At 34.4% G+C, this 12,970-nt stretch overlaps 2 protein-coding genes across 2 annotated transcripts; one reads left to right on the forward strand and one right to left on the reverse strand.

The window, feature by feature from the left end:
• The first annotated feature begins 5,374 nt into the window (after nt 1-5,374).
• On the forward strand, nt 5,375-7,172 carry LOC102598886 (lysine-rich arabinogalactan protein 18-like). Its single transcript, NM_001288489.1, is given in 2 exon segments — nt 5,375-6,028; nt 7,098-7,172. Coding segments are annotated over 2 exon segments (729 nt in total).
• A 1,756-nt stretch (nt 7,173-8,928) lies between these two features.
• LOC102599421 (metal transporter Nramp3) lies at nt 8,929-12,609 on the reverse strand. Its single transcript, XM_006339773.2, has 4 exons — nt 11,883-12,609; nt 11,157-11,293; nt 10,385-11,037; nt 8,929-9,444 (listed from the first exon to the last, which is right to left on the reverse strand). The coding sequence occupies exons 1-4, from the start codon at nt 12,422-12,424 to the stop codon at nt 9,229-9,231; spliced, it is 1,548 nt and encodes a 515-aa protein (XP_006339835.1). The 5' UTR covers nt 12,425-12,609; the 3' UTR covers nt 8,929-9,228.
• Nucleotides 12,610-12,970: the final 361 nt, after the last annotated feature.

Raw genomic sequence — 12,970 nt, forward strand, 5'->3', positions numbered from 1 at the left:
ATATTTTCTATTTCAATTTGTTACTTTCTTGATGGAATAGTATAAACATTTCATCCTTTGGTCTAATCTCAACATAAATAATTAAAAGAATCAAGTCCATATATAGAGAAAAAGAATTGTGAGATTATCAGAGTATCTAAGATTGCATCATATTGAATTCCAAATGAAGCAAAGTTTTTTTTTCTAGTTTTACAACACCCAATCGCATTACACTTTTTTACTTATTTAAAGAAAACAAAAGGAGAAACTTTTTTGCATAAATATACTTGGTATAGTTGATTTCAGGTGGAAGCAAAGGAAATTAAAGGCAAGTTTATGATTGGAAAAATTAGAATAATTGCTCTTGAGTGAGACATAAGGGATATGGTTATTCTATCCCTACTTACTTTCTTCTTCAACAAGTTCTAGCAACTTATACTATTAACGTGCCACGTCTCTTATAAAAAAAATATCCAAAGATTGCAGAAGCAGCTACTTTAGACAAAGAGGAATAATGGAATTAAGGCCTTTTATATTTTTTTTAAATTTCATTCTGTGAATTAAATGAAATAGGATTAGTATTAGTATAGACTATAGTGCTTTATCACCAGAGTTAGTATATATATAAAATACCCTTAGTTCGTTTCACATTCGAGTTTTATGATTACAAAATAATATTCTAGGGTGCAGTAAACTTTTCATTAACGGACTATAGTCAATACGAATTCAAATTTATTATATGAATATATAAGAAAAAATTTCTTATGATTTTTTTTTCCAACGTAACCTTTTACGTTAAGCCTCTTTAGTTGCGACATGCTCGGGCAAAGAAAAGGATGAGTTCGCCGGGAAGGAAAGAAACATAGTATAATACTTTTTCTATTTTAATTTATTTGTCCTATTCTTTTTAATATATTTTAAAAAGAATGTTTTTTAGCAACTATTTAATTTCAACTTTCTACATATAATACCACAAGATTAAAGAATATTTTGATATATTTGACATATATTTAATTAAAGACCTCAAGATTTAAAAATTGGTGTCAAATCAAAATATGGAACAAATTGAAATAAAAGACACAGAGGCGGACCCACACTATAGAAAGGGGGTGCACGTGCACCCGCTAACTTTCGAAAGAATCATATGGATATATGTATATCTATTTTGAAAAGCGGATAGAAATTAGGATATACTTAACAGTGCACCCATTAAAAACATAGAAGTGCTCTTGCGCTACTGGTACAAACTAGAGATACCATCCTTGAGCACAGGGTTCAAATCCAACAGAAGCCCTTTTTTTATTGTTTTTATTTTAAGTTTAGCTTAGAGCTCATATTTGAGCTATGTTTATATTAATGCACCCAAAATCTTCAAATTCTGGGTTCGCCTATGAAATGACATACTCCCTCCGCCCCATTTTATGTGAGGTAGTTTGATTCGGTACGAAATTTAAGAAAGAAAGGATGACTTTTAAAACTTGTGGTCCAAAATGAATGATATAAATTTGTGTGGCTATAAATTATTTCATTAAGGGTTAAATAGACATTTTATAGTTAAATTGTTAATTTATATAGAAATGTGTCATTCTTTTTGGGACTGACTAAAAAGAAAAGTAAGTCACATAAATTGAGACTGAGGGAGTAATAGTCTAGGCTAGTTACTTTTCAGCAACAACAAATAATAATAACAACAATAACATACTAAAAATGTAATCTCGTAAGGGGACTTAAAAATAATAGAATGAACACAAACTTTATTTCTATCTTTATGAAGTAAGAAAAATATTTCTAATAGACCCTCGACTCCAAAAGGTCTAGCCTAGTTATCAACCATGTAATCAAAACATAATTATTATCGTAAAATTTGAAATTTCTAAAATTTCACCATAACATTCTGAAATTTCATGTGCAGTATTAATTATCTTCGTTATAACGGCTAGAAAATCGAGATCGGGTTCTGTCTTATTAAAACTTTAAATTAAAAAAAAAAAAACATAGTGCAGGTTTCTTTCATACAAGACGCCGTGTTTTATTCTTTTTTTCTCCCAAAATAGTAAAAGATTAAACAGAGTTGGGGAATGGTCACTGTCCCTTCTCACTTCTGCCAAATCTTATAAACAAAGCAGCTGCTTCTTACAGCAACCATTGGGATTCACGCGTATGCTATTTAGAGTTTCTTCGAATCCCAAACATATCAATCATCATTCGCCATAAATATATGCCTCACATTTCTACTATACTCCAATCTTTTTTATGGAAAAGGGTTAAAATTGCCCCTAAACTATGTGAAATAGATCACTTATATCCTCCATTATATTTTGGGATAAAAAATAACCCCGCCGTTATCCTAGGAGACCACAAATACCCTCAAGAGTTAACTCCCCAAATTATTAGTGATGTGGCAAGCCACATGGGACTAATCCCCTCCACCTAAGCATTGCCAACTAAGATTCACTACAAAAAGAATTTGACCTTTAGTGGCGACCATAGTCGCCACAAAAGCCCAGAAATCGTCACTAAAAGTTTTTAACATTAAATTCTAATTTTGTGTTTTTTCTTCATTGTTTTTAAAAAACCAAAATGATATCGATTAAGTAGGAGTTTTAAGACACTGTATGTTTTATTTTTATGTCATAAGTAAACGTATAAAATGTACAATGATGCATTATATATTAGGAGATTTGAATCGAGAAGTAATTTTGATGTATTTTTCGTAATAATATTGGATATTTTTAATATTGATATTGCAAAGTTATTTATTTTAGAAAATTAGGTTGCAATCGAAAATTAATTATCATATTTTTTGGTTGAAAAAATAGGTTTTACTAGCGAATGGTTGTTGGAGCCTTAGTTGCCACTAAAAATCACTAATAACCTTTTAGTGACAATATTTTTGGGATTTTTGTGGGCAACTTTGTCGCCACTAAAGGTCAAATTCTTTTGTAGTGAATCTTAGTTGGCAATGCTTAGGTGGAGGGATTAGTCCCATGTGGCTTGCCACATCACTAATGATTTGGGGTGTTAACTCTTGAGGGTATTTGTGGTCTCCTAGGATAACGGCAGAGGTATTTTTGATCCCAAAATGTAATGGAGGATATAAGTGGTCTATTTCACATAGTTTAGGGGCAATTTTGACCCTTTTCCGATCTTTTTATAATAACGTCGTTTGTCTAAAAAAAAATTAATTGTTATTATAATGAAACATTGCCATGTATAAACAACATGTAGAGAGTAATAAACAAACAAACAAAAGTCTAGTAAAATTTCATGACTTAAGATTGAAAATAGTAAAATATATACAAATTTTACTTCTATCTAATAAAAATAAAAAAACTGATTCAGAAGACCTTCGGTTCAATCAAGTGAGGTGAAAGAAACGAAAACAAAAAGCTAATAGAGAATATATAGTATAAAATAATAGCGTTATAGCATATCAGATGGTTGTTGTACATAAATTTGATTGTACCTTTTTTTGCCCACTTGTATATCATCCAATTATTTTACTATTGGGTGAGTTGTCTATTTCTTTCCTTGTATCTGTCTTTAGCTACTTTTTTGCTCAATTACAATATATCAATTCAAAGGATTTAGCTAGGCCAACTGTAAAATTAATAATTCTGTGGTTCTATAGTATAATATGCCAAGCAAAAAATTGGACATAAACAAATTGTCATGGACCCATGTCCACCAATCATCAAATACTACCGTTACCCCCATCATATCATCCAGAACACGGGCACCTATGATTAAGTGAATATATAGATATAGGAAAAAAAAATTGACTATTTATTTTTTAAATAAGATAATTTTGTCCTTTGTTTTATTTTTAGAACAAAGATGCATTTATTAGTAGCTCAAACATACTACAGTCACAGTTAGTCAAATAGTTCAAATTTCTGTTTTGATTAACAATTGCTTCAGCTCGAAAGGAATATGGTCAATTTTTCTTATGAATAAGTCATAATACAAACAATTTTGTCATGTATTGCCTGTAACTCAAAAGCAAAATCGACCATTGGTTCATTCTAGATGGAGCAACAGTAGAAAAAGACAACAGTACAAAAAATGTCTCCTATTTTAATTTTAATTATCTTTTGCAAAAAATATCAAATGACTAAATCTGCTGTTATTTTTCATTCCCAAAATTTGCCCTCCCTTTGATTGTTATCGATCTTAGCTTTGACATTTGTCATAGTAGATCGAATCACATATGTAAATAAATGATCCAAATAATCGAGAAGGCTCAAATTAATATACTTATGAATAATTGAATAATGTTTAAACATTATGTAGCTTCCACCATATCAGCCAAATCTAACCCATGTTCTCCAAAGCCATTAATGGAAGGAGTATATCTGAAACAAAAGAAAATGACTTAATTTTATGCATCGATAGATGAACATAGGGAAAATATAAAATAAATCACTTATATTAGGTGTATATTTGGTTTTTTTTTCCTTTCTATTTTGGGTACAAGTGATGAGTTCAATTTAATATTGTGTTTTCTCTCTTATAGGCGCGACCAATAAGGCAAGGTCAATGTTGCTGTGTTTCAGTACTTCTTTGGTCACTAACACTAATTAAGTGGGAAATATTAAGAAAGCATATACACCCTAGCTCAGTTTCGCCAATAATGGTGGCATTTAAAATTCAATGTTCAAACCTCAGTACATCTAAATTTTAATATTATGACATTTTTAAAAATCTATTTTATGGATTTACCTGTATAACTGAAAAATAGTAATTTTCAAGGAAAAAAGAAATATTACGATCTAAATAAATTGAAGAGCCTAAATACTTTGTGAGATGGTGACAAAAACTTTTCGATAAGTATTTTTGTTAGAAAATTTCGATAAAAAATGGTTAACTATAAGAAATTTTAATTTCGTTTTCAAAAAGATTTTGTAAAAGAATGTTACGTGACTCGAAAATAGTTGGAAAACACCGTTAGGGTCCTACCATTGTCGGTGCCAATTACTTGTTAATCTTCTCCACAATCATCGCTTACGCGTATGGACTTGATTTACTCGTGACCCAAACGGGTCCTACATCTAGCCATGTTCCAGCTGTAACCTTTGCCTTCCATCGAAGACAACAAATCAAACCTCCAGCTGCAGAAATCACCTAGACTCTGCATAACCCAAAACACCTGACGTGGTTAGCCCATTACCTAATCACATGGCCTATTGGGCCCATTTTCTCCTTCTAAATCCAGCCTGTTAAGAGGTTCATTTTGTATGTTTTTGCATGGACCCACCCAGATGACGACCCTCCTCTAGCCGTTATGCCTTTTAACTTGCCTACTTATATGCACTTAACTTCACACTCTTTAGACACAATCAATACATTCTCTCTTTTTCTCTTTCTATATTTTCTTTGATTAATATTAGCCACCATGGATAGGAAATTTGTATTTTTAGTTTCAATTTTGTGCATTGTAGTAGCAAGTGTCACGGGTCAGACACCCGCTGCAGCACCAGCCAAAGCACCCGTAGGTGCTAAGGCTGGTACTACTCCACCCGCTGCTGCACCAACTAAGCCCAAATCACCTGCTCCCGCTACAGCACCAGCCTCGGCCCCACCTACAGCTGTTCCTGTTGCTCCAGTAACCGCTCCAGCCACTGCTCCCACTACCCCTGTTGTTGCTGCACCCGTATCAGCACCAGCAAGTTCTCCACCAGTTAAAGCACCAGCAAGTTCTCCACCAGTGGCTGCACCAGTACAATCTCCACCAGTGGCTGCACCAGTACAATCTCCACCAGCAGCTGCACCGGTACAATCTCCACCAGCTCCAGCTCCAGAGGTAGCTACACCACCAGCTGTTTCTACTCCACCGGCTGCAGCTCCAGTTGCTGCACCTGTTGCTTCGGAGACAACTCCAGCTCCGGCTCCCAGCAAAGGAAAAGGAAAGGGAAAGAAAAAGGGAAAGAAACACAATGCATCACCAGCACCTTCTCCCGATATGATGAGCCCACCTGCACCTCCTTCCGAAGCTCCTGGACCTAGCATGGACTCCGATTCAGCTCCCAGCCCATCTCTTAACGATGAGGTACGATCTCTTCCTAATTTTTCTTAAAAGTTTTAATCTTCTATTCCTGTCTGGATCATTAGTGCCAATCCAGATCCAGTTAGTAATACATACAACCAGTAACTGCTCATACTATAGTACTACAAGTTTTAGCTTATCTGCATTCTCGTAATTCCAAATGAATATGATTTACGCTAATTGCATACAGCGGATCTAAAGTTCATTTGCCAGAACTCGATAGCTTTGATCAAATCCTAAATTTATTTTTAGAAATTTAATTAATATATAACAATTCTAAGATCCATAAGTTCAAATTTCGGGCAATAATTGTATATGCATTTATAGGTACAATTGAGAACATTTACATTTTATTGATTCATACTAATTGGTATGAATATGGTGTCGTAGTGTATCTTAGCTTCGTCGGTGGGGAGTGACGTAGGTCAACCTAAAGACATTTACGTTTTACAGCTTTCATAATTTGGTCTTTTAAGGGCGGGTCCATCAGTTGTTCATGATGACTTATGAAGATGTGACTTTAATTTTTACTTTGACTTACCTTCAAATGGTATTTCTGTGTTGGGTAACCCGGATTACTCACTAAAAATGATTTTTTTATCATTTAATCATTATTTATATTTTTTTAGGCAATTAACACTTTAGGTAAATATTTCTAAAGCAGATAGCGATACTATAGTTAACTAAGGCTGATTTTTTTTCAACATTCTTTATCAATATAGAGCTATTTTTGTTATATTGAATGGCATATGGTGTCGGTGGAAGATCATTAATTAATGGCGTAGATATATGTATTAGCTCGCTGCACGGTGACAACGAAAAGATTCTTGCAATCTTCAGTAGTTGTAGTGTTCACTTCAAAACCCAACAGTAATAAGTTGGACAAAGAAACATTAAAGGTCACTAAGCACGAGGCAACACAATAATGTAGGATCAATCAATGCACATGCACGGCTTGTACTGTGTATTTGCATTATTTTTATCACTACAATACATATTGTGGATCTGAATTAATCTTTTAATTATTTATAAATTAACAAGGATATTAATATATTGTGGGGATCTAATGCAGAGTGGAGCAGAAAAATTGAAGATGCTGGGAAGTTTGGTAGCTGGATGGGCTGTGATGAGCTGGCTCTTGTTCTAAAGAGCTTAATTATTTTGTCAAAAACATATTTTGTCCAGTATTTTGATATTTGACATGTATAATTTATCTTTTGGTTATTTATGGTGCTTTATGGTCAAGGGGTCCTCATTTGGATCTGCTTAGAGATTTGGCCACATTGGCTCCTTTCTTTATATTCTTTCGTGGAGTGTAAGGGTCGAAGATTTGTCCTAGTCTTCACTACTTTACTCCTTTTGGACTTGCACTTTCCTCTATTTATATAGATTTCATTTGTTTATTTGTCGATTTCTCATCTCACAACTTACTCTGCACTCTGCTTTTAATGCACTTTATTTATTCCATTACCTTCCCCGTTTTAATTTGTTTGTGTTAATATGATTAGATATAAAGTTTAAAAAAATAAAAAATTATTAATATCAAAATTACTAATACAAGATAATTTAACAACTTTCCTATGCATACTCTCAAATGACTGCTTATTAAAATTTTGTGAAGGGGTATCTGTATAAAATAGTTTATTATAAGAAGTAAATAATAATACAAATTATAAGTACTTAGCCTTTGTAGCAATCATCTAAGTTAGTCGAGTTTACTAGTGAGTAGTGACAACTCTTAAACTTGTGAACGAGTCAAAAGCAATTCTAAACTTTATCTGTATATTAAACTTTGAATCAGTCTTGGGCAAAAGTAAATTAAAGTAACTCTAAACTTTATCTGTATATTAAACTTGGAATCAGTCTTGGGCAAAAGTAAATTAAAGTAACTTGTTGATTACTTAATGCATAAGAAAGAAAACCATAATAATTTAACAATAAACGTCTCTTGTACGTATCAACTTTATCATGCGGTAACGGGGTAAACATGAGGCTTCAACAAAAACCTTTTATACTCCTTCGGTTTAGGAAAAAAAAATCAAACACAACTCTTACCATGTTTCCTGATTTCAACAATACGTTTTCCACACGGATGACCCGGGATCGATTTCCCCCTCAATGCCTTCTGAGTCGAGCCTGTCGCATAGGGCATGCCTAGTGTGGATTGCATTCCCTGTGTGGTTTGCAGGCTATTACACAGTGGGGGTTTACCCAGTGCGCACAAAGTGCTCACCACAGAGTGCTCACCCGAAGGGCAGGGGCTATTGCAGAGATTGTAGCGGCTACGGGTTATCCTTGGTTTATCCAAAAAAAAAAACAATACGTTTTCCCTTTGGTTATATCTATTTTTATACATTACTCTTCGTCATCACTCACCAGTTCTTTTGATTTACGTATCTTACGAAAGAGAACACAGAACAACACAGCTGACGAAAATAAAACACAACTGATATTGGTAATTCGATTTTTAATCGAAAGCAGAGATTTTTTTAACGGAATTACGTAAATATACTTCAGTCATCTAGTCATACCAACATGGCTGAAGTATACATTACCTCACTTCGATAGTTTATGTTGTGTATAGGTATATATAGTATATATGAAATATACAGTATCTAAATGTTGTGTATGTATTTTGTAAACTAGATAGCCCAAATATGTCGGGTTGTAATTTACTACACAGCCACAATTGATTCTTGGCCCAATTGAAGGAATTACAGTTTTGTAGACTGAATTTGACACCCCAAAACTCAAAACTGATCAAGAGCCCCACCAGTTATGCATTTTTAAAGGCCACTAGTCTGTGGACTTTAGCCTAATATAAGCAGATTTGAATGCAAGAAAATAACGAAATCCCTAAGAAGTAAGACTCCTAAACAGAATTCCAAAGACAAAACTTGAGATTAGCAGAGAACAGTGTGTGTTTATTTTCCACCAAAATCTAAAACTGCCGGATCAATATTACAAGCTCTAACTAATTTCCCTAATGCAGGTGCTAAAGTCACTGTCTCAATTAGGCATACCCAAAAACATGGGTTGTAATCACAGCAAACCCACTCTTAATGCTTCATAGAGCAAACCCAACAATCCAACACTTCTTAATGGAAAGAAATGGGGAAGGCTATAGCTTGTATAAAGGCTAAATATTTAAGCTCCGACTAAAAGGATACAACATGATCTCAGCTTTCTGCTGATAACATATATCAATTATCTATGCTTGAGCTACTTTTGTTTTTTACAAACCAATTGGGGAAGGTAACTCCCCGTGAAATGAGGTATACAATGAAGGCAATGTATGCACCCGTAAATGCAACTACAACAGATGTAAACAACATCCCACTGACAGCAGAAGATAAAGAGTCCATCAAAAGATAGCCATTAATCAACATAACCAGCACAGCCACTAGCCATGATATCACCTAAAAGGAACAGAAGAAATATTAGATGTAAGCAGTATCAGAACCACTAAGCATGCAAAGTTGGATCACAGAGAAATTACATTCCCCTGACACAAATATTCATTCTAAGAGACCATGAAAATCCCAGACGATTGTGTCTAACAAAACATGTGACAGTATGTTTTGCCAGGCATAATTAATATTTATCTATTATTATGAAAGCTGATAAAATTAACAAGCAAGGCACTCAATCTGCATAACTATGCATCTACGCCTATAGCAGCTCCATGGAAACTATTCAGTCAATTGAATCAAGTGATCAAAATTAAATAAAATGTAGGAGATTTTATCTCCCAGACAAGTAAAAATCTAAAATGATGTTGAACCAGACAATTCCCACATCTTAATGTACTTTGCTGATACTCTATAAAGGTTAGCAAAAAGACAGGACACAATCAGACAAATAACAGAAAGAAGAAGGTGCTCCAAGTCCTAAGATCTAACAATGACACCTAATTCTCAACAAATATACCAGCAGATTCTGTCTAGGTCCAAGCGTATTTAGATTTCATACAAACTGGAAAAAAGTTTGGGCATGTCGCAACTTCAGTGGAGAAATGCACCATTTAAAGAACACAAATCAAAGAGTGGGACAAAAGGCACCTCTAACTTCAGCCCATTGTCCACATCAAAATTAAAAGTTAAACTTAATTAGGTATTCCTTTTCTTTTAAGAAAATCCTGTATAAATAACTATACTATATGGTGGTATCGAAATAAGTTAAAGATCTTGATAATTTAAAGGTAAAGATATTCTGATCCCCCAACCTGTTGTCAAATGATGAATGTTATTTTCGTGGATAAATTCCAAATTCAATAGGAGAAGAATTAAGTAATACATCAATTCTGACTTGTGAAAAAATCAGTTCACTCGAGCAGAACGTTTGAAGATACGAACATACCTTCATAGTAGAGCCAATCTTGAAAACACCCATGATTTCTTCTCTGGATACAAGACAGAGAAGGGGGATCAGTGCAAAAGGTATTTGGACACACTGAAGAACGTTAAGCCACTCGTTGAGAACATCTAATGATTTCTCAGAGGTGTCAAAAGCAAGAGCAACGATCAGAGTTGGGACGATAGCACAACTTCTTGTTATTAATGCTCTCTGCCATTTTTTCAACCTCATGTGCAGAAAACCTCCCATGATAAATTGTCCAGCATAAGTCCCAGTAATAGTACTACTCTGCCCAGCAGCCAACAATCCAATAGCCCAGATATAAAGGATGGGGAACGATCCCCCACCATACTTATCCTGAAGATATTGACCAGCATTTTCTAGGCCAATGCTATTGGCTATTTCACTACCATAAAATGACTTCGCGAACACTGTTGTAACAAACAGATTGATCATGAATGAAATTGCCAAGGCAATTGTCGACTCTATGGAGTAGTAGTTAAGTGCTTCTCGAACTCTGCCAATCTTACGGTTGTCAATGTCTCTGGACTGCACTAAGGCAGAATGTAGAAACACATTGTGAGGCATGATAACACACCCTACAATTCCCACTGCCTGCTTTATTGTCTTGGAGCTCAGTTTTGGAACTACCACACCTGCAGTTACAATTGATCAGGAGAATTTAAGGCGATGCATAAAAATGGTTTATGATTTGGACATTTGAAAAATGGCAGATATTAATATTGCAGTTATATTTTGTGCTGCATTTTCTCACCAACAAGAAGTTCAACTCCATTAGGTTTCGTCTCTCCAAAGATCCACGCAAATGAGACCGCCATAACTGCAATAAGGACGGCAAAGAGTGCTTCCAGCTTCCGTACTCCATAATTCTCAAGAAATAAGAATACGAAGCTGCATAAAAAAAAGATTGGAAAGGCGGTTCTTGAGCTCAATAGGCAATTAAACAGTCGACTAAATCATTATTCAAAGGAAAAGCGAAAACTGTTTTATAATAAAAGAAAAAGAAATGAAGGAACCACATATGGTTCCAAAGTCTTGATAATATACAATGCAACATTGGATGGAGACAATTATTTAAAAAAAGTCAATCATTCAACTATACTTCAATCCAAAACTAATTGGGCCAGCTACATGAATCATCTTTATCCATTTCACAGATCATTATAAAATAATTAAACACTATACTATAGTGCGTCACTATTTAACCTAGCAAAAGTATAACCATTTCTTCTCCTCTATCCTCCACTTCTCCATTAGTTATATTTAAGTACATAGAAGAAGTTACGGAATCAAAAGGAGGCAACAAGCAAAGGCCTTTCGTGAGTCAAAGCTCAAATGAATTACAACCTGTGTCTCAATTTAAGCGTCTTTACACTTAAATTGGGACAGAGCGAGTAGTATTATTTAACGATCAAAGCTTTCAAATGCATGAAAAAACAGAGCGAAAAAGTATAACAAGAGAGAAGAAAAAAGAAAATACCAATCAAGAGCAGTGATAACAACACCAGACCATAGAGGCAAGAACCCTCGACTCAAAATCTTTATCGCAATCGCACTTCCAATAACCTCTTGAATATCAGCCCCAATTAGAGCCAATTCCGTCATGACCCACAAAAGCAATCTAGCCCATTTAGGATACTCATCCCTACACAGCTCAGCCAAATGTCTAGAAGTAGCGACACCCAAACGAGCCGCTAAAAGCTGAACAAGTAATCCCATAGCCGTAGCCCAAAAGAGTAGCCATAGCAAAGAATACCCAGCGATAGCCCCTGCCTGAAGATCTCCTTCAAGATTTCCCGGATCCAAAAAGGCTATACTCATCAAGAAACCCGGCCCAGTAAAAGCCCATAGCTTTTTCCAGGAAAAAGGAGGAGTTTTGGTAAAATCATCATCGTCGTGTTCTTCGTCGACTCCGATAATATGGACTTTGTCGGAGTAATCATAGGCAGATTCTTCCTCGTTGGAATCGAGTAGTCGGTCGGCCAACAATTGGTGGTGTTCTTCTTCATCGTGTAGAGGCATTTATCTAATTTATATTAATTAATATTACAGAGAAGGTAAACGGGTGAAGAAGATTTTGCGGTTACAAGTTACAGATGGGTTCGGTTCTTTATAGTGGGAGTCTTTGGATCTTTTCTGGTTTTTCTTTTTAGACGATAAGACCAATTATGCTTTGAAAAATACCATCACGCTACTCTTTTCTATTGAAACTATTTTTCTTTTGCTTTTTTGTCCCTTTAATGTGAATGTGAAGTTAGCTAAGAATAAGTAGGCGTTTGGTCATGTAATACCATATCGTGAGTTGAAATCAGCGTTTCGATATGCGATTTTACGCTGATTTCATCTCATGATTTCATATTCTCCAAAAATCATGATATGGAATTATCAAATAATTCCATTTCATGATTTGAGATATTTTTAATATAAAAATTAATTCACAAGTTTATATTTTGTTAAAACAATCCTACATTTATATCTACTAACCATTTATTTCATATGTAAATAAAATTTATAATCACATCATTACTTTTTAAAATTTATTATTCTCACCGACATAAAATTTATTAT

This window comes from Solanum tuberosum, unplaced genomic scaffold (genome assembly GCF_000226075.1).
Source record: "Solanum tuberosum cultivar DM 1-3 516 R44 unplaced genomic scaffold, SolTub_3.0 scf00012, whole genome shotgun sequence".
Classification (NCBI taxonomy): Eukaryota; Viridiplantae; Streptophyta; class Magnoliopsida; order Solanales; family Solanaceae; genus Solanum; species Solanum tuberosum.

Bases quoted from the DNA above. Each gene is read 5' to 3' on its own strand.
- LOC102599421 (XM_006339773.2), bottom strand. From the start codon at position 12,424: ATGCCTCTACACGATGAAGAAGAACACCACCAATTGTTGGCCGACCGA. The intron at 11,038-11,156 runs GTGAGAAAATGC...TTGTAACTGCAG, and splicing joins TGGAGTTGAACTTCTTGTTG to GTGTGGTAGTTCCAAAACTG. The intron at 9,445-10,384 runs GTATGTTCGTAT...TGTTCCTTTTAG, and splicing joins AGATTGGCTCTACTATGAAG to GTGATATCATGGCTAGTGGC.